General features: G+C 49.3%; 1 protein-coding gene across 14 annotated transcripts in view; it reads left to right on the forward strand.

Annotated features, from left to right (window-relative positions):
* The window catches only part of FHAD1 (forkhead associated phosphopeptide binding domain 1), a 129200-nt gene that overhangs the window by 38731 nt on the left and 64062 nt on the right, over window positions 1-26407 (forward strand). For 12 of the 14 annotated variants that reach the window (XR_014299377.1, XM_082685439.1, XM_082685435.1 and 9 more), the window contains 7 exons: window positions 3435-3702; window positions 12957-13066; window positions 16529-16747; window positions 18731-18854; window positions 22428-22558; window positions 24153-24242; window positions 25391-25495. Coding sequence is in view for 13 of the 14 variants with exons in the window: in XM_082685439.1 (XP_082541565.1) it covers window positions 3435-3702; window positions 12957-13066; window positions 16529-16747; window positions 18731-18854; window positions 22428-22558; window positions 24153-24242; window positions 25391-25495 (1047 nt within the window). In the remaining variant the exon portion in view is untranslated. Of the gene's footprint in view, window positions 1-1644; window positions 2126-3434; window positions 3703-12956; window positions 13067-16528; window positions 16748-18730; window positions 18855-22427; window positions 22559-24152; window positions 24243-25390; window positions 25496-26407 lie in introns of those variants that run through there. The other 2 variants (XM_082685434.1, XM_082685440.1) reach the window with 2 other exon arrangements.

Raw genomic sequence — 26407 nt, forward strand, 5'->3', positions numbered from 1 at the left:
TCTGTGTACATTCTAATGTGAGCACAGCCCAGAACCAGCTTTTAACGTGAGCCTTTTTCTTGTGTTTGCTTTACCCCTGCCTGTTTCCTTATAGTTACCAGCTGCAATTTCTGAGAAAACCTTGACCTTGCTTATTATAGAGCAAGCATGCAAACCAGGGGGGGGGGGGGAATCAACTTTAAACTTCCAACGAAAGCCATCGCAATCAACAAGCTTGCGGGGGGGGGGGGAGCTTTATAATTTTATTTTTGAACCCAAAAAGCTGGGATTGGAGTCTTTGCTGCATTTACGTGTCTCTGGCCCCTCCCCCTTTAGAGACCTTATGGTTAGGGTTCTGTGCTGCTCTCGCTGGCCTCATGGGGCTGAGCAGCTCAGGGCAGCACCCAGGGCTCAAAGCCAGCTTCCCCGTGTGCACGTCCATGTTCATGGCAGCATGGTCACAAAAGCCAGAGTGGAAACGACCCAAGAGCTCTTTGACACTGAATAGATAAACAAAATGGGATGGGTGCAAAAAGGGAAGGGAATTCTGACTCCTGCTACAACGTGGATGAACCTGAAGGACGGGCTGCTCAGCGAAGTAAGTCAGTCACCCAACGACAAATGCTCCGTGATTCCACTGACCTGAGGGACCTAGAGAGTCAAATTCATAGAGACAAAAAGTGGAATGGTGGGCGCGCCAGGGGCTGGGGAGAGGGGAAAAGGGGGGGTGGTGTTTCATGGGGACAGTGTTTCAGTTCTGCAAGATGGAAGCTTTCTGAAGATCGTCTCCCAGCAATGTGCGTGTCTGTCGCACTCCTGCACCCTGCGCTTAAAAATGGTTTGGATGGGGCGCCTGGGTGGCTCAGTGGGTTAAAGCCTCTGCCTTCAGCTCAGGTCATGGTCTCAGGGTCCTGGGATCGCCCCGCATCTGGCTCTCTGCGCAGCGGGGAGCCTGCTTCCCCTCCCCCTCTGCCTGCTTCTCTGCCTACTTGTGATGTCTGTCAAATAAATACATAACATAAATTTTTTTAATGGTTAAGATGGCACATTTTATGTTATGTGTGCTTTACCAAATTAAAACAGCAACAGCTCCCATCTCTCCTTGCCGGGGTCCCACTCCCTCATGGGGGGCTCCTTTCTCAAGCCTGGGAGGTCCTTCCAGGTCCTGGTGCCCAGCCTCAGACCCTTGGGTCTCCTTGGCCCTGATTGGATCTCATGCCCCACCACTCAACCAATCACGATGGGCAGGGGATGTGATTGGCTGAGTTTGTACCCCCACCCACAACAAGTAGCTCAGTGATTGGGTGGGGGATTCTCCCCCCACTTCCCCCCCCCCCCAGTCTCCAAAAGACCTGAGCGGGTTCTGGCCTGAGCACTAGGCAAATGGAGCACTCGAGCCTCCTCCCCCACCCCGTGTGTTCACACTTGCTACCATCCTTGCAGTTGGTTGGCAGCGAGCAGGTTCCCTGAGGACCCCAGCATGAAAGGGAATTCCTCCACCATGACCAGTCACCTCTAGATTTGTTCTCCAGCAGGCTGGAGGTAAACCACAGTAGAATTTGCACTTTGTCACCCTCGGCCCATTCGTTCAATAAATATTTATCAAAGTGAGGGGAAAAGGTTGTAGGAATGATCGAGGCAAGAGGTGGGGAAGGGGAGGGACAAGATGGATGGAGAAGTCAGAGCAGGAGCAGGACACGTCGGCTGCTGACAGTGAAGACAGGAAGAAGGCACAGATGCAGAGACTAAGGTGTTGACAGTGGAGAGAAACTCGAAACTGCGCAGAAGGTGACAGAGTCTCGGAGTCCTGCCAAGTCTGCTCCTGAAGCAGATGTAAAGTGGGCCTGTATGGTTAGGAATGCTGGGCCAGATGTCTCCAGGCAGCTGGAGCGTGGAGCTTGATTTCCCCGAACACTGTTCTCGCCAACTCCAAGGAAGAATCTTCAGAGGGAACGCAGAGGATCCTTGACTTGTTGGGAAAGCCTGGAGCTAAAAGCTTGGTGCAGGCGCCCGAGTGAGCAGAGAACCTTCCTCCTGAACAAAATCTAACTGAAGTTCTGCAAGCTGGTGCTCGTATTTTGGAAGTGTCTGTTTCTCTCTTTGTGCCTCTGAGTTCATATTCTCTCCAGTCTGCTGAAGGAGAAATGTGAGCTGGTGGGGGGTGGGGGAGAGGTGTGTGCCCTTACCTAGGTGACAAACATTTGAACTTAGTGTGTTTTTTCAAGAGAAGTAAGGAAGGATTGAGGAACAGAGAGGGGGATCATCAGACCTCCATCCCAGTCCCCCCACCCCCACCCCACACTACCCCTACCTGAGCCTGGTAGGCTCAGGAATCAGGAGACCTGCAGGGCTGTTGTGAGGAATGCATAAGGAAAGAGCAAAAATGACAGCCCGCCCCAGTGTTATTGTTTCGCCGCTAGGCACCGGGAGAAGCTACCACCAAGGCATTAAACCCAGGCCCAAGCCGGGAGTCAGCCCCTCTCAGCATATGCTTGTCTGTGGGATGTGGAGTTGGGTGTACTTCCCCAGGACAGCAGCTGCAGACTCTTCCACAGGTCAGGTGCTGAAAGATTCCCTTGATAGATACTTACGGGGCCTCTCCCAAAAATCAGATGTGGTAGGTGTTGAGGATCAAAGCTTAAGGGGACAGTTGTGGTCCATGCCATCCCAGAGCTCTCGGCTTCAGAGGCCAGATGGCATAGAAGTGCCCAAGAGGGGTACCTGGGTGGCTCAGTGGGTTAAAGCCTCTGCCTTCGGCTCAGGTCATGATCCCAGGTTCCTGGGATCGAGCCCCGCATCAGGCTCTCTGCTCAGCGAGGAGGCTGCTTCCTCCTCTCTCTCTGCCTGCCTCTCTGCCTACTTGTGATCTCTGTCTGTCAAATAAATGAATAATTTTTTTTAAGTGCCCAAGAGATGGACAGTGTGGATGGAAAAAAAAAAAAAGCAGGCTGGGGACCCTAGAAAGCTGGGTGTGAATCTCAGTGGTCTGTTCATTCCTTCTTTCACCCAGTATTTGAGGGTCTGCTCTGTATGTGCCGGGTGCTTATTCTAGGTGCTGAAGATACAGGGGTGAGCAAGATAGACCAAAAGCCCTCTTCTCTTAGAAGTGACATTCTACCAGCTCAGACGCTCGCCGGCAAATCTGCGATCTGGAAAATCACGAGGTCTTGCTCAGCCTCAGTCTCATGACCGAGCATTGGGTGTATTAAATAGGGCAATGCACGTGAACCTCTTGACAGGATGCCTGGCATAGAGGCCGCTTCCCATTAATGGTGATGCAAATGTGACCCACGGTGGGGACCGCCATCCCAAACTTTGGGAGAGTCTGGGAGGGCTTCCTGACAGAAGAGACTTATAAGCTGAGCCCTAGAGCCACAATTATAGAGCTGAGACAAGGGTAGGGACAACCCCCAGCAGATCGGAACCTCCTCTGACCCTCTTGTCTGCCCCGACAGGTCTCCTTCCCATGGATGAGTGACTCGGTACCTTGGCCAAGAGCACAGCCAACACGAGGCACACAGCAGTCGAAACAGCCACCCTCGCCGCCACAGATACCCTTCCACCCGGGCATCCGGCCAACCCCAGTGCAGAGGAGCTGGTCCCAGGGGTTTCCCAGACCCACCATGGTCCCGCCTGCCCCCCACCGGCGGCCCGTGAGTGCTGGTGGGAAGATGTTCTCCTTTGTGGTGGATAGTACCCACAGGCCTCCCGTCATCAAACAAGGTATTCACACGCTCTTCCACTGGTGGCTTTGGGGATGGGCTTAGAGCCACAGAGATGGGTCTTGATTTTGGCTTATTTTCTCTAATTCTAAAAGTAGAACATACTTAACCATGAGAAAATCGGGGGATAGGGGCACCTGGGTGTTTCCGTCAGTTGAGTGTCTGATTCTCGCTCTCAGCTCAGGTCTTGATCTCAGGGTGGTGGTTTCAAGCCCCACATTGTTGGTTAAAGCCCAGGGTAGAGCCTACTTAAAAAAAAAAAAAAATTGGGGGCGCCTGAGTGCCTCAGTGGGTTAAGCGTCTGCCTTCGGCTCAGGTCATGATCTCAGGATCCTGGGATCAAGCCCCACATGGGGCTCTCTGCTGTGCAGGGAGCCTGCTTCCCCCTTTCTCTCTGGCTACCTCTCTGCCGACTTGTGATCTCTCTCTCTCTCTGCCAAATAAATAAATAAATAAATAATCTTTATAAAAATCAGGGATAAACAGAGGTAAGAAAATAGTTAAGGATCATTTGTCACCCTCATCACCCAATATCCCCTGTTGGCTTTTGGGAGCATATCCCTTCAGACTTTGTGCTCGGCACGTAGGCACACATCAGTGCCCCTGTGGTGAGTGGTGTGTGTGTGTGTGTCAATGTGTGTGTGTGTGTGCTTGTACATGAATGTGTAGCAGGACTGAAAACTTACAGCTTCGACTCGCTCATGCAGAAATATTGGCACCTGAAATCCCTCTTGGCCACAACAGCCTTAGGAAGTTTTTAAATATTTTATTACCATTTTGCAGGTAAGAGAAGGCTGAGGCTTATTGAGGAAAATTACCTCCCAAACATGACATACTCAATCTAGCCCAATCTAACATTTTTCAGCCAAATTTAAGGTAGTTATCTCAGTCACTGTCGTTGTCACTCACAGCCTGGTCACTCTGGGGTACCAGCCTTCAGGATTTCCTGCCCTAGCCCTCTTCCCCAGAAGGCCTCATGACATTTGGGGAAGGGACTTCCTGCCTGTCACTGCCCTCTTGACCTCACCAGAAGGTTTGACTTAGTCCCTGGCATGATTCTGGTTTCTTCCATGCCTGCGATGTGAAGATCCCATTCTCTGTCCTCTGCATCCCAGCCCCAGGCCCCTTGAAGTCTTCAGGTGTGTCTGTGGCTCCACAGCCTCCCCTGGTGTCCCTTAAGACCATTCACCTAATCACCTCCCTCAGCCATTCAAATAACAGTTATTGTTGTGAAATATACAAACGGAGGAATAAATGAAATGCAGTCATATCATGTTCATCATTATCATCATCAGACGAACCCCTATGTGCCATCAACATTGAATGAAATTACTCAGCCATTTACCCCCGTACATTTTATAAATATGAAAATTTTCAAACATACAGCAAAGTAAAAATAATTTGACAGAGAACCTCCCACCCAGCTCCTTCATCAACACTTGCCTATACTCTGTTGCCTATCATCTAACCATCCTTCTACTCATTCATTAATCCATTTTAATTTTTGATGTATTTCAAAATAAATTGCACACATCTGTCGTCTTCCCCCTTAATATGTTAATATATATAACAGTAACCAGAGTTCAAGAGTTTTTGTCTTTATTTTTTTTAAAGATTTTATTTATTTATTTGACAGACAGAGATCACAAGTAGGCAGAGAAACAGGCAGAGGGAGAGGAGGAAGCAGGCTCCCTGCTGAGCAGAGAACCCGATGCGGGGCTCAATCCCAGGACCCTGGGATCATGACCTGAGCCGAAGGCAGAGGCTTTAACCCACTGAGCCACCCAGGCGCCCTGAGTTTTTGTCTTTTTGGTGTAAAACTAACATGCGATGTATGTAAGTTATCAATTGCTGTATAACAAATTCCCCCAAAACTTAGTGGCCTAAAGCAAACACACACACACACACACGTATTATTTGAATCAGTTTCTGTGGGTCAGGAATTTGGAAGCAGCTTAGCTGGGTGGCTGTGGCTCAGGGTCACTTTAAGATTGCAGGTAAGCTGTCAGCCAGGACTGCAATCATCTGAAGGCTTGACTGGGGCTGGAGAATCTGCTTCCAAGATGGCGCACTCACATGGCTATTGGTAGGAAGCCCCAGGTTCTCACCCCATGGACCTATCCAGAGAGCTGCTGGAGAATCCTCATGGAATAACAGTTGGCTCTTCCTGAGCAAGTGATCCAAGACAGCAAGATGGAAACTGCAACATCTCCTAGGACCAAGCCTTAGAAGCCACTTTGTCATTACACAAGTCAGCTCTATCCCATGTGGGAGAAGACCCAGGGGCCTGAATGCCAGAGGCAAGAATTATTGGCCGCCCTATCTTAGAGGCTGGCTACCACAGTCTGCCTTTGGTCCTCAATGATTCACCCCTCCCCAACTTGTACAATTCCCTCACCCTCTCCCAAGTTCCCCCAAAGTCTCACCCTATTCCAGCATCAGCCTAAATTCCAGAATCTCATCATCTTTTTTTTTTAAAGATTTTATTTATTTATTTGACAGACAGAAATCATAAGTAGGCAGAGAGATAAGTAAGCAGAGAGGCAGGCAGAGGGGGGGGGGGAGCAGACTCCCTGCTGAGCAGGGAGCCCAATGTGGGGCTCGATCCCAGGACCCTGAGATCATAACCTGAGCCAAAAGCAGAGGCTTTAACCCACTGAGCCACCCAGGTGCCCCAAGAATCTCATCATCTAAATCAAGTTTAGGTACAGATGGGGCTCACTGGGTGAAGTTCCTTGAATTCAGCTTCTCAAGTACCACTTCCAGCAATCTGAAGACCTATGAACTAAAGAGACAGGTCATCTGTCCATCACACACCCAACATACCCTGGTAGGGCAGACATAGCAGACTGCTGTGGACACAGCTTTTCAACTTTCTGTTGAAAAAGCAAAAACAAACACACAGGAGTCCCTGGCCCAAAGCAATTCTAAAATCCAGCCAGGAAAGTGTTGGAAGTTCCCTGATTAGGACTTAGACCTATTCTTGCCCAGAAATGACCCTCCATGGCTCTTTCCTCTGCCGTCTGGTTCCTTGGATCGGCCCTCTGAGTCCTCCTATCTTTTCCAGGGAAGGCATCACATGTTTGCAACTGCATAGTTTTATAGTCAGCTACCTTCCTATAGATGTGTGGGGTGCATTGGCTTCTTTGGCTTCTTTTGCTTTCGTGGGTCTCTGCCTCCCGCAGTCCACATCAGTAGTGTTCCTTATTGAGGTTCACCCTACTGGGCAAAAACCATGCCCACATATTCCTTTGACACATGCACTCCTCTGCCCTGGGCTTCTGCCAAGAGTGGGAGGGACAGCACTTCTTAGAAGCCCTGTTCTTTGCCCAAATCAGTCTCTTGAGACACTGGATCAGATTGTTGTTCATGCTTGACAAAGGACAGTACAATCTTACACTCCACTCCCTCTTCAGAGCCTGTTTTCCTGAGAGTGCCCTGGATTTGATCTTTGCCCAGAACTTATGTCTTACATTTCCTTGGTCATGTGGACAGGCAGGGAATCTTCAAGCTCAATGGAATCCCAGCTCCTTGGGATTCAGCAGTCCCTCCGCTGGCCTCCATTCCCTCCCTCAGATCACATCAAGTGCCAGGAAGGAGGCAGGTGGCAGTCTCCCTGGGCTCCATCACCCAGTTCATCAGGAACATTTTCTGCTTTCCACAGCAACACAGGCCATGTGTTATAACACTTCCTGCCACATCACGAGGATCCTTATCAGAAGAGAAAAAGAGACAGACAGACAGATAGACAGACCAGGGATGCCTACACATGGAGGAAAGGCCCTAAGAAGACACGGAAAGTAGCCATCTACAAGCCATGAAGAGAGCCCTCAGGAGAAACCAACCGTGATGGCATCTTGGACTCCCAGCCTCCAGGCTGTAAGGAATATCATTCCATTGCTTAGCAGCCCAGGCTACGGTATTTCATCATGGCCACTGAGCTGACCATTGCAAAGTCCATCCACTGTTGGAAAGCACTGTCCAAGGGTATAAATACCAGGAGATAAGAAGCATTGGTTCCATCTTGGAGGCTGGGCACCACACAATGAGAGGCACCCAGTGTGCCAAATCCTAAAGACACAAGGCAGGTACACACATGCTGTCCCTGGTGAAGACTGGTAATTATCTGATAAGTTCCAGGAGAGCCAGACAGTTGTTGAAATATTGAACCGTCTGGCAGACAGCTGTAGCTTAAAGCTTCTTAAAATACATCCATCCCCACTCCTGCCATCCCCCTGCCCCAGTCATCCATCCCTCCCTCAGGGTTCTCCCCACTGGGACCTCCGAATGATCCAGCAGCTGGAGGGTGTGTCTTGAACTGAGTTAAGCTGGTTTGGTCATGCATGGTCCTTGGGTTCACTTTGAAGGTAACAGGAGCCAGTATAGACGTCTGGGGGGTGGGGAGGTACTGCTCCAGCTCCTCCCTGCCTGGGTATAAGGAAAGCAAGTCTCAGATAAACTCTACCCCCATGCAGACTTCCAGTAAACATGCCTTCAGTAGCAAAGGGGTCCCAAACCTCATTCAGCCTGTCCTGTAGGTTTGATCCAGTCCCGGCTCTCTGTCCTTCAAGCGCTCCAGCAATCACCTGGTAGAAAAGCCTCACTCAAGGCAGCCAGGACAAAGTCACGGGGGCATCTGGAGTTACTCCCAGAAATGGTATCAGATGTCAGAGATCTAAACCAAGACTGGACACAGGTTCCTCCTGAGCGCAAGGGAGGGCTCTCCCGTACTTGAACTGACTTTCAGCTGACCCGCAGGCAGTACCTTCCTCCGTTTGGCCATTGGGAACCTGTTTCTGACATAGAGCGTACAAGGTCATGGGCCACCAATCTGACCAATAAAAACCATCTCTGGCCTTCAGTTTGCTAATTAGGAAAGACTCAGGTGTCATAATTGCCTCTGTACTATGGCCTTTCTAATGCAATGCTGCCCAGGCATCCCAGGTATGGGGACTCCTGATTGGGGCGACTGATGGCCCCGAGGCTGAAAGGTAAACAAAGTGCACATATATAGCATCAAACGGGCTCTGGTAAATATTGAAAAAATAAGCCACAGGCTTTGGGACAGCCACTAACGTGCCACAGGGGCATCCAGAACTTGGCTGGACGTTATAATCAAAGCCCATGCCATAGAATTATTGTTTGTTTGGTTTTTTTTAATCTCACTTCTCCCATATTCCTTTAAAAATAAAAAAGTCCAGTTATAGATGTTGGCAAGAAAAGAGATATCAAGTAAGGAAGAGCAAAAGGGGAAATGTCCCAGGCCTGTGCTTTCTGACGGGGTAGCCACCAGCCATATGCAGACTGAGCTAAGACGGCTACTGGGACAGAGGAATGAAATGTTTTATTTGCACTAACTTAAATTTCAAAACCGAAACCTGATTCAGTTACTGGAAGGTTTAAAGTATGCGTGGAATGTCTTGAGAATGCAGATCTACTTCTTCAATAGCAAGTTTTGGAGAGGCCCAAATACAGATCAAGTCTTCCTTTGAAAATGCAGCTTACATCGAGGGGCGCTCTAAGTGTAAAAGGAACGCAGGATCTCAAAGACCTGGTGCCCAAAGGAAAAGAATGTAAAATACCTCCATGGTTTTGGTCTTGATTATAGGTTGAAATAATAATGTTTTCATGTACTGGGTTAAATAAAATGTATCTCAAAGTCAGTTTCATCTTTTTACTTTTTTAATATGGCTGGTACTAGAGAAGTTTAAATTCTCTTAAAGCAACTCTCATCAGATTTCTATCAGACAGCCCTGCTCAGTGACATTCCCCAGCCCTTCTGTTGCTCCTTATTCTGTTCCTCACTTGACCCCACACCCCCTTAGCATCAGCTGCCTTCCAGAATTCCCGGGGAGGAAGCAGGAGGAGTATTCCTCAGAAAGAGGGAGCCGCCATCTTGGTGTTTTGGGCTTCCAGGCCCAGAGCCCGCTCCCCATACACAGAATACTGACAGAACACGAAGGCCCATGCTCAGGAGTGGCATGAACACACCTGCTGTCCCAGCTGTGAGGCCAGTGCCCCCAGCAGGACCTCCTCCCTAAGCCCTTTCTGTCCATAGCTCTGTTGGCCTCCACCATGGAGACAGGAAACCAAGTGGGTGTGTGGGTGGGTAAATAGGAAGCTTCTGGTTCCCGACTATTTCTAGGGAGACCAACTGGCCCCTGTCTGCCTGGGTCTTTGCTGGCTTTGTACAGAAAGCCCCCCATCCCAGGAAGCCCCTCGGTGCCTGGTAAACCAGGACAGTTGGTCACTTTACCAGTTTCATAGGCAGCAGCTAAAACTCCATCAAGTGAATCCCAAATCCAGTCCTTGGCAATCAGCAGGAAGGGAGACCCTCCATGGGGCACGGTTCATGCAAAACTGCTCCTCGTTGATGGGTCTGCCATGGGAACCTGCCCCTAAATTTCTCACTCACTGCCTCACTCATGGGTTCACCACCAGGGAGGACCTCCTATCCGCTGGTGTGTGTACTGGTTCTGGAGCCAGACCGACTGGGTCAGACCTGACTGCCCCTTCCCAGATGCGTGGCCTCTGTCTCCACACCTGGGCTTCTCCATGGGGCTGTAATAACACCCGCCTCACAGCGGATTTTGCGAGCCCCCGGATAGACATATGGAAGGCACTGGTGACCAACAAGCGTTTCGTGAGTTATTGTTCTTGAGTGGGCCAGGCCCTGAGCATTTTGCTCTTAGACAACACTCCTGAGCACCTTTCCCGTCCATGAGTGCATCACGGAACGGGGACAGGTTGGGATTCGCGTAGGAGCTTGGCCTCTTTCCAGCTCTGTGTGCTTGGGCAGAGCTTTTCTCTCTCTGTACCCTTTTACACATCTGTCAGATGGGATTAGTCAATTCATTTGATGGGGCACAAACTGAGACGTGGTTCCCAACCTCACAGAACTTACCATTCTGTCGGGGAGACTGACATTGACAAAAGGATCACAGAACAGCATCTCTGAAGTGGTAACCAGGACAGCACCCGGGAGCAGAGATGCCCCGTACCCCATGGGCTCAGCACTGGAAGGCCCCGACTTAGCTGCGGGATCAGCAAGGTGTCCTGAGGGGGTGACACTCAAGCCAAGCACTGGAAGGCAAGTGACCTTCACGAAGTGCAGAGGGGAGGGTACAGCATTCCAGGTGGAAGGGACAGTGAGTGGCAAGGGTGGACGGAGGGTGGGATGAGTGTGAGACATGGGGCAGTGTGGCTGAAGCAGGCACTCCCGGAGGAACGTGGCCTGAGACCCTGTAAAAAGCAGGAAGTGATGGCAGGTGTTAGCCAGGGAGGGGATGTGACCCAAGGTCCAGCTGCAGCAGGTCTATCCCAGACTGTTCTGGTGCAGATGTGGGGAGGGTGGTTGGGAGCCCAGGCCCGTTTCCCTCCATGCACCCAGGAAACACTGTGGCCCGGGCCACTCATCCAACACACAAGGCCACGCATTTGCCAGGCACCACAGGCCTTTGACTATGTCCGCTCCTGCTTCTGGAGTCCGCAAACACGGTCGAGACCTGGGGGAGGACATCGTTGGCTCTGAAATGCATAAATAAAAAATGCAGAATCAAAGGGAATAAATGACGGAGTAAATGTCCACAAATGTGATGCTGTGTACTTCATTAATTGTTAATGCTAACATTCATTAATGTTTCATAGCCTTTGAAAACAATTGGTTCAATTTCTCACTTCACAAGAAGACGAGAATGTGCAGTGATTGCCCAGAAATCAGTCAGCTGGAAATTTAAAACATGCCTCTTAGAGCCAAATGATCTCAAAAACAGAAATAGAGAAATCTTTTCAAGTTTGTACTCCAACAAAAATTATATATATATATATATATATATATATATATATAATTATATAAATATATACATATATGTGCATATATATATATATATATATATATATATATATTCAGTGTTAATGTGAGTAAATCGTGGTGTGTTTGATGTGATACAGAGGGGGGCCTCCAAACAGAACAACACCGGGACTCCCGAAAGTCACGAACAACCCTTGTGATATTGAGGGGAAATAAGCAAAAAAAAAAAAAAAAAAAAAAATCAGGAAGTCCTAAATGTCTATCAAGTGGGTCCAAGTTAAATATGTTTGGCACATTTGCATGATGGACTGCAACACTACCATTAAAAATAAATGCAGCATAGGGGCACCTGTCTGGCTCAGTCAGTGCAGCATGCAACTCTTGATCTCAGGGTCATGAGTTTGAGCCCCACACTGGGTGCAGAGATTACTTAAAAATAAAATCTTGGGACACCAGGGTGGCTCAGTCGGCTAAGCATCTGCCTTTGGCTCAGGTCATGATCCTGGGGTTCTGGGATGGAGCCCCGCCTCTGCTGAGTGGGGAGTCTGCCTCCCCTCTGCCTACCCCCTCCCCAAGTTCATGCTCACTCTTTCATTCTCTCTCTCTCAAATAAAATCTTTTAAAAAATTTAAAAAATCTTTTAAAAAAGAACACAGTATAAATAATGAAGAGGATTAAAAGTATGAACTTCTAGTTATTAAAGAAAAACATAGCATAGCTACAAATACTGACATGGGAAGATGTTTTTGATATATTGTCAAGTGAAAAAGCAGGGAAAAAAATCTTTGCAATAGAAATCCTTTTTTGTTTTTTTAAAGATATAATTGCAGTAAAAACCGCTAACATTTAGTGTTTAATGTTAATATAGTGCTCAGGAGCAGGAAGCTTCTGTAAAGAGAAGCTTTTTCGGTAAATATTTTAGGTTCTGTGAACTATATGGTCTCCATCACAGCTACTCAACCTTGCCTTTTTAGCTGGAAAGCAGACATAGACAATATGTAAATGAACGACTGTGTTTCAATAAAACTTTATTTATAAAAACAGCTGGGGGGCCAGATTTGTCCCTAGTGCCATAGTTTGCCAACCCCTGCTCTACACCACTACTTCATTTAATCCTCCAAGTGCCCTTTGTAACAGAGACTGTAACATGTAAGTTATATAACTAAGGCTTAGAGAGTAAATGACTTGCCCAAGGTCACCAGCTCTTACATGGAATAGCACCAAAGCAAATCAGCGCAGCTAACCCTGGAGAAGAGGGAGGAGGCAGTTCTTTCCCTTTTTGATACTTCTATAATGCCTTTTTCATCACTTTACAATAATCATAGACTGCTTTGCCATTTTTAATGACAGCAGGAAAAGAATTATGAAGATAGTCCAGAAAGATCCTTCTAGACCTTAAGGACACTCACAATGTCCTGTGTGCTCTCTGTTGATCTGTGCATTAGTGTGGACCAACGCTGTGGAACTGTCGGAACAGTCAGTGGTCGATGGAATTCCCAGGGCAGGACCTTCCAGGGATATTTATGTGGACCAGGACACAGCCCAGCAGGATAAGGTGAGGGGGTCTCTGGGGAAGGACAGAGCTACAGCAGCAAGAGAGACTGCCAAGGGATTACCTCTTGTTCTCTATGGTCTAGAAGTGCCTTTTTTGGTTGTTTTTTTTTTTTTTTTTTTTTTTGACTACTTCTAAGAAACCATCTTTTACTCCCGGGGCATTCAACCAAAGGTTTGGTAACTGCTCCTTTTATCCCAAATAACAACATCTACGAGCGCAAAGTATTGGCACCTACTGTGTGCTAGACCGTGTCCTGGGCCCTTGACATTCAATCAGCTCAGGAATCTTCACCATCTTCAAAATAAATGTTATCACCCTCACTTTACAAAGGAGAGAGCCGAAGCTCAGAGAGGTTCAGCAAGTGGCCCAAGGTTGCACAGTGTGAGGGACAGAGCTGGGATTCAAAACTGAGCCTGTTTAACTTGCAGCTGGTGCTCCTAACTCCCACACAGGGACCGATTGGTCAGCCATGAGTGGTAGGACAGTGTCGGGGAAAACGTGTTCCCTGGCAGGAAGAAGTGAGCAACGAGGCCGAGGACAGAGCGAAGACAGCGGCTTGTTGAAGGACGGGAGAGGTTTAGAATGAAACGGGAATGGGAGCCAGAGCAAGTGAATTCAAGCCCTGCCGGGAAGGGTCCAGGTTGATTTCTCCCTGCATCGACACAAACTAAAATTATCCTAAAAGAAGCAGTCCCGCGATATCTTACTTTCCTTAAAGGCCAGGGCCTGAGCCTGCAGCAGTTCTCTGAGTCTGTGAGGAGCAGAACCGCTTGCGGTCTGGGCTAGACATGGGAATCTGCAACCTCAAGTGGCAGGTGTCTCAGGACCAGACCTTGGAGAAGTGTTGCAGTGAGGCACGAAGCCAGGTTCGTGGGACGCTGTTACCAGTTCTCTCTTGCTGTGTACAAGCTACCCCAAAACTTATTGGCTTAAAGTGGCAATTTATTGGGCACATGGTGGGCTCAATCAGTAGAACATGTGACTTTTGATCTCAGGGTCATGAGTTCAGGCCCCACATGGGGTGTGAAGCCTACTCCAAAAAACCCAAAAACCAAAAAACAGGAATTTGTTAGTTCCCAGAATCTACAGTGTGACCTGGAATGTTCTTTTGCTAGTGTCCCCTGACCTCGTTCATGCAATTGTAGTCAGCCAGTGGCATGGCCCAGCCACTCCGATGGCCTCATTCCCATGTCTGGAACCTGGCTGGAGTGATGGGCCTCTCTCTGCACATGGTCTATCATCTGGGACTGCTTCACAGCGTGGTGGCCCCAGGCTTCCCGGAGGGCCAGAACAGACGCTATATGGCCTTAAAGAACTTGCCTGGAGATTGCTGCCCATCACTTCTGCCACATTTTATTGGTCAAAAGCAAGACACAGGGCCGGCCCAGACCTAGGGAATGGGGAAGTCGATTCTACCTCTTAAGCGCAGAAGCTGCAAAGCATTTGTGGTCATTTTTCAGTCCTCCCCAGTTTTAAACTGGAAATAGAACGCAACCGCATTTATAATTTTTTTTCCTATTTATAAGCCATTTATGCCCTCACTTTCCAGGACTGTTTCAAATGCAGGTGCCAATAAACAAATTGGCTTAAGCAGAAAAAAAAAAAAAAAAGGCATTTATTGACTCATCTTCTTGAAAATTTAAAAGCCTACTAGCTTCAGGGATGGCTAAATACAGGACCTTAAGCGAGATCAAAACAGTCCCTACTACTGATCTCTTCTGCTGTTTCCCTCTGTGTTTGGCTCTCTACAGCACACTGGAAAAGAAAAACTCAGACACATACGCCCATAAATTTAAAGTTTGTGTCCCAAAAGGAGGCATGATCCTCTCCCTCTGTAATGGATGTGTGAAATCTCTGAGAAAACCCTGCTTGACCAGCTTGGGTCACGCGAAAGGGGCAGGAGGGCGGGGACAGGAAAGAGCAGGGCACATGATTGACAGTCCTACCAAGACTACATGGAAGGGGGGACCCCTCTCTCAAGGAAGAGCTTGGGGGCCTCACAGAAAGGCAGCAACTGTATCTGCACAGCCCACCTTACAGGCTTCTTTATACTGCAGAGCCCAGTACAGGGCCTGGCACATAGTAGCTGCTCAATAAACATTTATTGCATGAATTAATTGGGTGAAAGAGGAACGGCTGCCCAGTATGGGATCTGTCTGATGCTCTGCCCTGAAATTTTGCCACATGCATTTGCAGGGATTCAAAGAAAGATCCTTGGTGGCAACTGGCAATGCCAAAGAAGCTTCCTCACAGCAGAAACCCAGTCCCTCCTTGGGCTGGGGAGCTGGAAGGTCGTGGAGCTGATTGGGTAAAGCTCCCCAGGAAGTGAGCTGGCCTACAAATTACTCATTTACCTCCTTCCAACCAGTGGGAAATTGTTGGAAGAGCAGGGACTACTTTAAAAGCAGAAATTCTGTAGCTATATTTGCAGATACACCTGGGGACTTGTGTTTCGGGGTTTTTTTTTTTTTTTTTTGACATTTTATTGATGATTTCTGTTAAGAAGTTAGAGGAATTTTTTTTTTCTTTTTGGGGAGAAGCCTAACAAATTCTTTGGCGGCAGAGCTCTTTTTTGGGGGGGTAGTTGGAAAACTGGGTTAATTATACCTCTGGGTAGGGGTGCCTGGGTGCCTCAGTGGGTAAAGCCTCTGCCTTCAGCTCAGGTCATGATCTCAGGGTCCTGGGATTGAGCCCCGCATTGGGCTCTCTGCTCAGCGGGGAGCCTGCTTCCTTCTCTCTCTCTCTGCCTGCCTCTCTGCTTACTTGTGATGTCTGTCAAATAAATAAATAAAATCTTTGAAAAAAACTATACCTGTGGGTAAAGTCAGTCGGCAATTTTGTTTTCCCCAACTAAAAGTTGACATAAGCCCACACGAATAAATCCCTACTCCTGCTTATTTACTCTACAGACTCAGTTACGTGGAGTAAATTTTTATGTCAATAATGCAAAGAGGCAGGAAGTACCGTAAGGGAGGAAAGGGGAAAGAAATATTTCAGAATTTATTAAATTTTTTAAGTTAAAAAATAGTCTTCACTATACACAGGATGTGGTCAAATAGAATATTGTTTTCCTCGCAACCTTTCCTGGGTCCCCACTGCGCTAGGCTGAATATTATAAACAAAAATATTATAAATAAATTCCCTAACAACAAAAGTTCCCAGGTGGGGCGGTTGTTCTCAACATGAAAGTGTAATTTTACAGGAAAGGAAATTTTCAATCCCTGTGAGGTATAAACACCTATTACAGGAGTCTGGATACAAGTGTATCATTTTCCCCAAACTCTTGTCTCTGGGAGGTTTTCCAAGTGATGGAGATAACCTTGAAAGTCTGCTTTTTTCCCCTCCCCACCTGCCCTCACCCTTCCAAAAGAATCGCACCGCGTTTTCCCTGCATTTTTAAAAATGGGCTCACCCTTGCGGCAGACCCACACCTAGTAAACACCCCATCTGGCCGCCACCCAGGATGAAATCATTCTGCTGCTGGGGAAAGAAATCAGCCGCCTCTCAGATTTTGAACTTGAATCCAAATACAAAGATGCGGTGATAGCGAAGCTGCAGAATGAAGTGGCCAGCCTGAGCCAGAGGCTGTCGGAGTCCACCTCGTCCAAGCAGAGTCGGTTGCAGGATCTGGATGAGGACATCGATGCCAAACACAGAGAGATCCAGAGCTTGAAAAACCAGGTAGGGAGACTCGGAGACAAGGTGGTGGAGGCCTTGGAGTCGGGACCCAGGGCGACAGCTGTCGGGGAGAGCCAGGGAAGCACCAAGGGGAGTCACCCAGATAGAAAAGGGAAGGTCAGAGCAGTGCCCCGTGGTCTGAGCACACATCCCAGGAATCAGGGGCGTGGTAGGCTCCCAGCCCAGGAGAACCACGTTCACTTTTGTTAAGCACCTACAAGGAGCAAGCTTTGGTGCAAGTTTGGTAGATGCATTGGCTCACTTAAACCCCACGGCCCTCTGACACGTACCATTCTCCAGATGAGGAGACCGAGGCAGGCTCAGAGCCTTCCGGGAACTTGCTCAGTTCGCACAGCAAGTTAGAGGGGGCGGGACAGGTTGAACGCAGGTGTGCGTCCTCGTCCTCACAGACCCTATGCTTTCACTCTGCCTGCTGTCTCTACCCAGCTCCATTGCCTCAGTGACTCTCACCCCCCACCCCAGCCCCAGCCAGAAAGAGCTCCGGCAGTCAGCTGGGGAGGGGGACAAGGAATCCCCGTCTTCCAAACCCAACCCCCAAGGCAGTTGCTGGCTCACTTGTAGGGAACTTCATCAAACAAAAATCCTCCACACAAGCCCTTCTAGAAGCTCTTCTCTTTGCGCTGTGCCTCTGGTATCATTGCAATTAAAAGCACGAAGCTGAGAAGAGCTAGTAACACTCTTAAAAATTATCCCAAGTACCTCTTATGGGAAAGCTGCATGTCCCCCACAGAGAACAGTAAGAGGTGAAAGAAACATTTTCACTCCAAGTTTCAAAAGCACAAACATGCGAAAGTATAGCCTTGGGGAGGGTGGGGATCAGAGTCACGCGTGCCCCACCACCTTCCAGCAGGTGTCCTCTTCCCAATATCTCAGATACCCCGGGGGAAAAGCACGTGTACCCACCCCACCCAGCTGTCATCGAATCTGAACAATGATGGTGCTTGAAATGAGCCAGAACTTGTGAACCCTGTTCAGTCTGTTCTTTCTCCCAGAGTGAGAATGACAAGGTTTTCAGGGACTGAAGCCGAAAACAAGGACCTTGAGCGCCATCTGCTGGCAAACGTCTCTGCGCCCTCACAGGCTGCCCCCCCACCCCCAGCAGGATAAGAGGGTTGACTGGGTAGTGAGGTCAGAGGACAGTCACAGCTACCACCTGTCTGCCGTGTGCCAGGCACGATCCGAGCTCTTGTACATAAGCTAACTTATTAAAATAGTTTTCACAATCCTCTCTGACTGGGACTGCCATCACCCCACTTAATGAAACAGTGAGACACAATCTGGTGTCCTCCCTGTGTTCATCAGCAGCTGTAAGAGCAGCAACAGACACCCAGAGTCAGGCTCCCAAGTCCATGCTGTGCTTTACAGCCTGCAGCCCGCACTCCAGTGCCTAGAGCCATCCGGCAAGGTTGGAACCGGGTGCCTGCAGACCAGCTGAATCCTAACTCCATCTGTGCCAGCCGTGGGATCCTCACTGTTGTGAGACTCAGTTTGCTCGCTTGCAAAATGGGAGCATTGGTGGGGGACCCTCAGCCTCCTGCGATGCTGTGAGGAGCAATGGGAGTAGTAGCATCTGGAAAAGGGCTTAGTGAGCTATGGAGTGTTCTGTGAGATACAAGCTACCATTGTTCTCATTCGAGGAAGTTAATTTTACAACCTGCTTCCTTCTCGTGAGCTTTGCTCTGCATCTGGTCGGTGCTGGATGGGACCAGCAGCTGGTCTTTTTCTGGCCGAGAGTCCAAAGGAGGTAGGAAGGCACATTAGAGATCGCTTTTATCCCATATGACATGGTGGTCGCTGAAGAACAGCCCCTCTCCTGTACCTTCTACCAGTTAAAACTAAAAAGCTCGGTGTCCCCAGCTCCCCACCAAAGATCAATCCAAATCTGTTGTCCAACCGGGGAGAAGTACCCGCGTATCCCATACACCCGGGCTTGGCCCCCTCTGATCGTGTCACCTCCTCCCACAGATCAGTGCCCTGCAGAAAAACTACAGCCAGGTGCTGTGCCAGACGCTGTCTGAGAGGAACTCAGAAATCACATCCCTGAAGAACGAGGGGGAGAACTTGAGGAGGGACAAAGCCATCACCTCAGGTGAGCTCTCTCTGATGTGGGCCTGAGAGCTGCCCCATCCTTCTAATTCCTGTCCACAGCAGACATCACCAATCAACCACCGCACTGCTGCTCACTGATCTGGGGTGCAGTCTGAGAGGTCTTCTGAGTGGCCTGTGTCTATGAGTTGGAGGCAGCCCTCAAGAGAGGATTTTTGCCATCCAGTTCCTAGGGCAGGGCCTTTTTAACTATTTGAGGGAAGGTTATCACTTTGTTATGTCTAGCAAGCGCCGGGCTCACCAGGGAGAGCACAGGGCACCCTGTGGCTCAGGCAGTTCCAGAAGCCAGCTTGCCTTCAGTACAAGCTGGAATGTGAACAAAGCGGGGTCACCGCATTAGGGCACCTGGTGCCCTTGGGCCCGGGTGAGAACATTTCCTAACTGGCCAGCAGAGGGGGCTGCACACTATAGACCTTGGTTGGGAAACAACACACTGTCCAGAGGCCAGCCCTTTCTTACCCTAGATGCTGTCATTCATTCCACGTGTTAATTGAGCACCTACTCAATTAGTGTAAGGCCCTGTTCTAGGTGCCAGGAGAGACAGCCCTGAGCACAATGTTCCGGTGCTCCTAGGGCTCATATTTGCAAGTTGGGGAGAGACACCAAAAAAGTAAACAGGTAAATAAGCCTGTTTCAGAGAAAACTGGCCAGTGTGGGAGCGAAGTGCCTCAGGGGTGAAAGTGAAGGGAGAAGAGCTTAGTCGGCAGGCAAGGACAGGTCTTTGAAAAGGTGAAAGGGAAGAACAGTCAGGAAGCCAGAGGAAAAGTGTTCCAGGCACAGGGATCACAAGTGCAAAGGGCCTGAGGCTGGGGCCAGCTGGCGGCATGGGAGGAGCTAAAGGTGAGTGTGGCTGGAGTGGGGTAAACATGGGACTGGGCGGAGGGCAGGGTCAGAGAGGGAGGCAAGTCACAGGGAGGAGTCTGGGTTTTATTCTAAGGGGGATGGGGAGCCCCTGGGGTTTTTAGAGAGAAATCACATGCCTGAGAAGGATAGGGCCATTAACAGAGAAAGAAGGGAGGGAGTGAGGCAAGCAAGGGGGAGCAGGCAGTGAGTCTGGATGGAGCACAGTGCTCTCAGAGCACCTGCTACACAGCAGGAAACGCATCCAGAGCTGCAAAGGCCGAGCGAGTGTAATGCTGAGGCACAGGTGAGTGGCCATCCATCACTTTATGAATTCGACGTCCTGTGCCGGGACTGCCCGGCCCCGGCAGGTTCACCTCCAGGCTTTCCTCCGCCTCACTCTGCAACTTCCCGCCCCTACCGCCACCACCTGCCAGGCCTGTTCATGCTCTTCCTGGTCCTCAAGATATTTCCTGAACCCTTCCTGCGCTGGGTCCTGGGGAGAACCACAGAGTTTCAGGCCCCAGCCTGGACCTCCTGAAGGGGCATCTGCACATTGGTGAGATCGCCGGGGTGTCATATGCACATTCAAGTTCCAGAAGCACAGGGCTGGGTTTCACTGCAATAATGGGCCCTGAGGCTCAGTGGCTTGTAACAGGCAGGCTCGTGTCTTGCCTCCACCTTGGTGTCCATCTTGGCTTAGCCGGGGCTTTGCTCATTGTAGCCACTCAGGGACCAGGCTCACAGAGGCCATCACAACATCTGCTTCTGCAATGAGAGAGGCAGGAAAGACGTACAGGGCAGATGGAATGACAGAGACTGGGTTCCAGGCTCTTCTGCCTGAAGCAACCAAAAAAAAAGAAAAAATTAATCTGCAGTAATTATTTTCATGTGACCATGATCCAGGAGAGAGGAAACAAACCAGGAACCCTATGATTGCCCCAGCTTAGTGCCCACAGAGGGGTTCCAGACCACAGTCCAGGAAGGAGACCCCAGGCAGAGCCCAGAGGGCCCCCCATGTTGAGGGGATAGCATTGGAGAAGCTAACACAGCTACAGGGCGCTGGGCAGCGTACCAGAAAGGAGAAGCCATACAGAGGGAGCCCCGGTGATCTTTAGAGGGTCCCCCACCAGTGTTCAGCTGAGTATCGAGCAGCACACATATGTGGGCAGGGAAAGAAAACCCAACAGGAGCAGAGGGAACCATCTCGAAGCTCACACAGGCTAGGAATGGTTCATTTTCCCAGCCTCCAGAAGGGAGAGGCCTCATAATACACAGGGTATCTGGTAGAGAGTCAAAAAGATGTTGGCTTAGTCATGAGGCCCCATCACCTCTAGACTAAAGGTTGCTCCAGTCCCACCTCACAAAGCCAGAAGGCAAGCCCCAAAGGGATCAACCTGTTTCAAAGTAACCTCACCATGTCCTATGACAGAGCTTACTGTTCAAATGAAATTCTGGATCACTTGTCCTTTACTTCACATACTTTTCTGATTGACAGCTACCAATAAAATTGGGCATAACGTTCTTCCGAGAAGAGAAACACGTGAGCTCATCCAGTCCCACAGCATTTCTCACCCTTCTTCCCACGTGTCCTTACTCATAAAAGTCCAGTAATGTATTACTTATCTCCTGCTGCATAACCGGTTATCCCCAAAGTTAGCGGGTAAAACAACAACCACTATTTATCATCTCATCCAGCTTGTGGAGCTCAGGAATGTGGGGTGACTTGGTTTGCAAGGTCTCCCATGTGGGGCAGTCAACACATTGGCGGGGGTGACTGTCACCTCATCTAAAGCCCCAGCAGGAGCTGGAGGATCTGCTTCCAGAATGGCTGGTCCACGCGGCTGTTGGCTGGACATCTCCATTCCCCAGAATGTGGACCTCTCCCCTGACGGCTTGAGCATCCTCACAATATGGTGGTTGGCTTCCCCCGAGTGAGTGATCCAACAGAGAGCAAAGAGAAAGCCACAATGTCTTTTATGACCCATCTAGGAAGTCACAGTCCATCTTTTCCACAATATCACACTGGTTCCACAGGTCAGCCCTACTCATGGTGGGAGGGGGCTGTGCCAGAGCAGGAATTCCAGGAGGCTGAGATCACTGGGGCCATTTTAGAAGCCGGCTACCATAAAAAATAATAGGTACCTGTAACAAATGCTATGGGTCAGCCACTCTCCTATGTTCTTTATAGGTCTTTAACCCTTGTAACAACTCCATGGGGGAGATATAGTGAAAGATACTTACAGGAGAAATAACTTGTCCAAGAATGCCATGCTACTAAGTGGTTGAAATGTGTTCTAAACTCAGGTCTGAGTGTGAATCCAGCCACCCTTCTCACACCCTCCTTCTGCCACAAGACTTTTTATGGCCTCTGGTGAAAAATTCCTGGTCCTTTCCTGCACTGAGCCTTTGTTCTCCAGGTCCATGGTGTGGACACTCCTGCCAAGCCCAAACCCACAGGCTTTTCTTTTCCTGGCAACATTCGCTGACTTCTTATTCTCACTGAGGTCTTAACCACTGTTCCACGAATTTCATTGTCATCCCTGGCCCAGCTCTGGGAGCCTGGACACAAGCTCCTCAGTTGCAAGCAAGGACCAGGGACAGCCTGGGTTCAGAAGGGATTCGGCCTCAAGTTGGCTGACAGCTGTGGCAACAGTAATCCATCCTGCGTCTTTGACCTCGGCGAGTCTTTATTTTTTATTTTATTTTTTTACAGGGATGGTATCATCATTGCAGAAAGAATTGTTAACAAAGGATGAGGAAATCGAACGACTCAAACAGGAGGTGAACCAACTAAAAAGCGAGAACAAAGAAAAGGATCACCAGCTTGAAGCCCTCAGCTCCAGGGTGAGTGTCGGGGTGCCCTCACCATCCTTGAAGCTGTCCCAGAAAAGCAGATCAGAGTCCCATGACTTATCTCACGTACCCCGGACCCCGGCTTTCAATGTCACTCCCATTTCTCCCATCACTGCAAGACCATGCCGGTGCCCAAGGGCATAGCTAAGGCACAGGGAGGACAGCTGCTGGGCGGCCCGAACACCAAAGGCCCTCCTGGAGAGACTAAAGGCAACGGGCCAGGTTCTCTGCAAAGTAAAGAACTTTTAAAGTGTAACTTTGACTCTGCAAATGATGTTTCAGTCCTGACTTTGGAACCCTGAGCCTGTAGATGAAGACGTCTCAGGATGCATGTGATCTGTGTGTTGCCACGAGTCGAGGTAAAACCCAGCAGCTGTCATCTCGGGGAGGCAGCTCAGAGATTCCGGCGGCTGCCTGGTCCGGTAGCTCTGTCTGCAGGGATGTGGGGGGTCTAGAACTCGCAGTTCCAAAGAAAAGGCACAGGAAGTAACATCAGGCGCTTAGTCCGACACTCAGTGTGGGACCGAGAAGATGCAGAGCACGAGCTTTGGGGTCGGAGGGACCAGGAGCCAATCCCAGAGCTTTCCTTTCTCGTAGCGTATTGGGCCTCTGCTTCCACATCTGCGAAATGCGGATAACAAAACCATTTTCGGAGAATTGAGAGGCTGACCTCAGTTGGGCTCTTCGGCCTCTGCACCTGCTCAGCCGCCTGGCGGAGCCCGGACCGTACCCAGCACACGGACTCCCTAGGTCCACCGGACCACGGCTCTCTGTGGGGCGCATGCGTGCGTCCGTGCGTGCGTCTCACCGTGCGTGCGTGCGTGCGTGCGTGCGCGTGCGTGCACATGCGTACTGGAGAGAGGGCGGGTTGCAGAGCTGGTGCTGAGGGGAAGAGATGCGGCAGAGCGTCCGCGTTTGGACTGTTCTGCTTCCTGAAGTACATTCGGATTCTTTTTCCCCCCGTTTCCCCTTCCTCACTGACCTCGGGATGAGGTATTTGCCCTCTGCCAGCCTGTGCCCGCCCTTAGCACAGAGGCTCCTGCCCCCAAGCTGGCGGCCCTGGGCAGCCCTCATGCGTGTGAATTTTAGGGAAAAAGAAGTAGGTGATACTGAGAAGCAAAACTGGAGGGAAAAGAAAGAAAATGCTACCCTAGAAATCCACATTACTATATATTTGTAAAGTTTTTATTCATTTAATTTGAGGGGGGGGCAGAGTTAGAGAGAGAGCGAGCAGGAACTGGGAGGCGAGGGCTCCGAAGCGGGCTCCCCGCCGAACAGGGAGCGCCACGTGGGGCTCGATCCCGGACCCTGAGATCATGCCCTGAGCCCGAGGCAGGGGCTTGACCCACTGAGCCACCCGGGCGCCCCTTGAGGAAGAATTTACACACGTTACCCCCAGAACTCGTGAGAAGGGTGACTAGGAACTGCTGCAGGGTCCCGGGCGTCCCTTGGACGCAAGCGGCCTCGCTTCTGAGAATTTGGGGGAGTGACTGGCTGAAGCAACAGGAAACGCTGTCGGGGCAAATACGGGGACTAGGGACCCACGGACAACCCCGCGGGGTCTTGCTGTCCGCTCGCTCCACAGTGCTCCGCGCTGAAAGAAGAGTTACGGAAGGAAGATGCGCACAAGGAGTACCAAGAAGCCCAAGGGAAAGAATTAAAACTCTGCAAAATCGTGAGTTGAGCCTCCTCACTGCCAGGTATCCCCAGACCGACTAGACTTCGACCTTCAGGGGTTCTTGAGGGTGGGTCGGGGAAGGGATTCCTTGGCCCATTAGGTAGCACAAGCTGTGGGGCTTAATGATTTAGTGTTAACCTAGCCATCTAGTTCTCTGAAATGCTGCCTCTAGCCTCAAGGAAGAGATGGCTGAAAATACCATAAAAAAAAAAAAAAAACACTCTCCCAGCATTCTCTGGGCAGTGGGTGCCTTCCCGCTGGGGCTGGGCGGGGGGACGCACCCCGGAAACCGGGGTGCCCAAAGCGTCATCTTCCACTGTCAGAGTTTATCAAAGGCATGGGCACAGTTAACAACACAGAGTCCTTCCAGAAATATTTTTGTGGAAATATACCAATGTTACAGCAATTCCTAAACACAAAACAAAAAGAAAAAGTGTCTGGCGATTCCCAGACCTGTACCCCCGGGGATAAAAATACACGATAGGTTTATTTTAAAAAAATAAATTAATTAAAATGTGCAAAAAGAAAAGAAAAGGTGTCGTTTGCCTTAGAGGATGACTTTGGAAATAAGTAATAAACTACGAGCACTAAAATGAAAATGTGCATTCCCTGGGCCCACCGAATCCTCTTGCACAGCAGCTGGTGTGAGTTCCCATTCATGGGGAAGTAGGGAGCCTTCGATACGAGGAGGAGACGCCCGTTCTCTGTGCCAGGAGCATTGCTGTTCTCTGCCTCGAAATGGGAGAAAAGAAAAATTTTGTTGTTCTGTCCTTCCAAACCGCGTCCGTTGTTTGGTCCAAGGAGCCCTTATTTAGATTGATCTCAAAAATATACCCCCGGAGAAGAGCTTCTAATGAGTTGATAGATATCTTGTACTGTTTAATCCAGGATCCATGCTGATTTTCAAAAGAAGCTAATCATTTTCCTTTACCCAGTTTCCCATATATCCATTGAAAAAAAATACCTACTTTGCCCCACGGATATAAAATTTTCCCCCAAGGGAAGTAATTAAGCTAATACTAGACTAGGTTTCTGCCTTAATGAACCCAAAGAAATGAGCTACAGAGATTCAGAATTTTCAGCCCAGAAGGCAACTCCTACTTCCCATCAGGGATGTTGATTTCCTATTGTTGAAACTCTTTCAGCAAATCCAAGACATGGAGAAAGAAATGAAGAAGCTCAGGGAGGAGCTGAAGAAGAGTTCTACCGAACAGAATGTGATCTCCAAGACGCTGCGAGAAAAGAGCAAGGTAAGACAAGGACAGTGTGGCCCAGTGCCCGCTCTGGGCCAGGCTCTCTACACCCATCATCTCCATGAATCTCACAACGATTCCGTGTGGTCAATACTGGTGTTAAACCCGCTTGACAGCTGAGAAACTGAGGCTCGCAGAGGGAAAGGATGTTAGCCAAGTGCTCACAGATTAAGTAGCTGTTCATGTTCGGAACGTGAACTCGGGTCTGTCCGACTCCAGTGCTCCTGTATGTCTCCACCAGTCTCGACTAGTCTTGACTTCAACTCTTAACTGGTAAAATTTATCCAGAAGAGAATTGATCCATTAAAATCGGATTTGCGGGGTGCCTGGGTGGCTCAGTGGGTTAAAGCCTCTGCTTTCGGCTCAGGTCATGATCCCAGGGTCCTGGGATCGAGCCCCACATCGGGCTCTTTGCTCAGCAGGGAGCCTGCTTCCTCCTCTCTCTCTGTCTGCCTCTCTGCCTACTTGTGATCTCTGTCTGTCAAATAAATAAATAAATCTTTAAAAAAATAATAAAATAAAATAAAATCGGATTTGCCAGTGATGTTCAAACTTAAATGCTCTTATTGATGTTTTTGGCTATGTGTTCTATCAGTCATTGAAGAAGTGTATATATTTTTTAAATATACTGTGCATTTGTGTATTGCTACTTTTAGTATTGTCAACTTTTGCTTTGTATATTTTGAGGCGGTGTTACTAGGTGCCTATAAATTTAGAATTTAACACTTCTTTTGGGGGGAAAAACCCCCTTTGATCATCATAAAATATCCCTCTTCATCTCAAGTAGTGTTTTCCCCTTAAAATCTACTTTATCATTAATATAATTCTGGCAGTGGGGTATGTGGTTGGCTCAGTTGGCATCCAGCTCTTGGTTTTGGCTCAGGTCATGATCTCAGGGTCCTAGAATTA

This window comes from Mustela nivalis, assembly GCF_964662115.1.
Source record: "Mustela nivalis genome assembly, chromosome: 10".
Lineage (NCBI taxonomy): Eukaryota > Metazoa > Chordata > Mammalia > Carnivora > Mustelidae > Mustela > Mustela nivalis.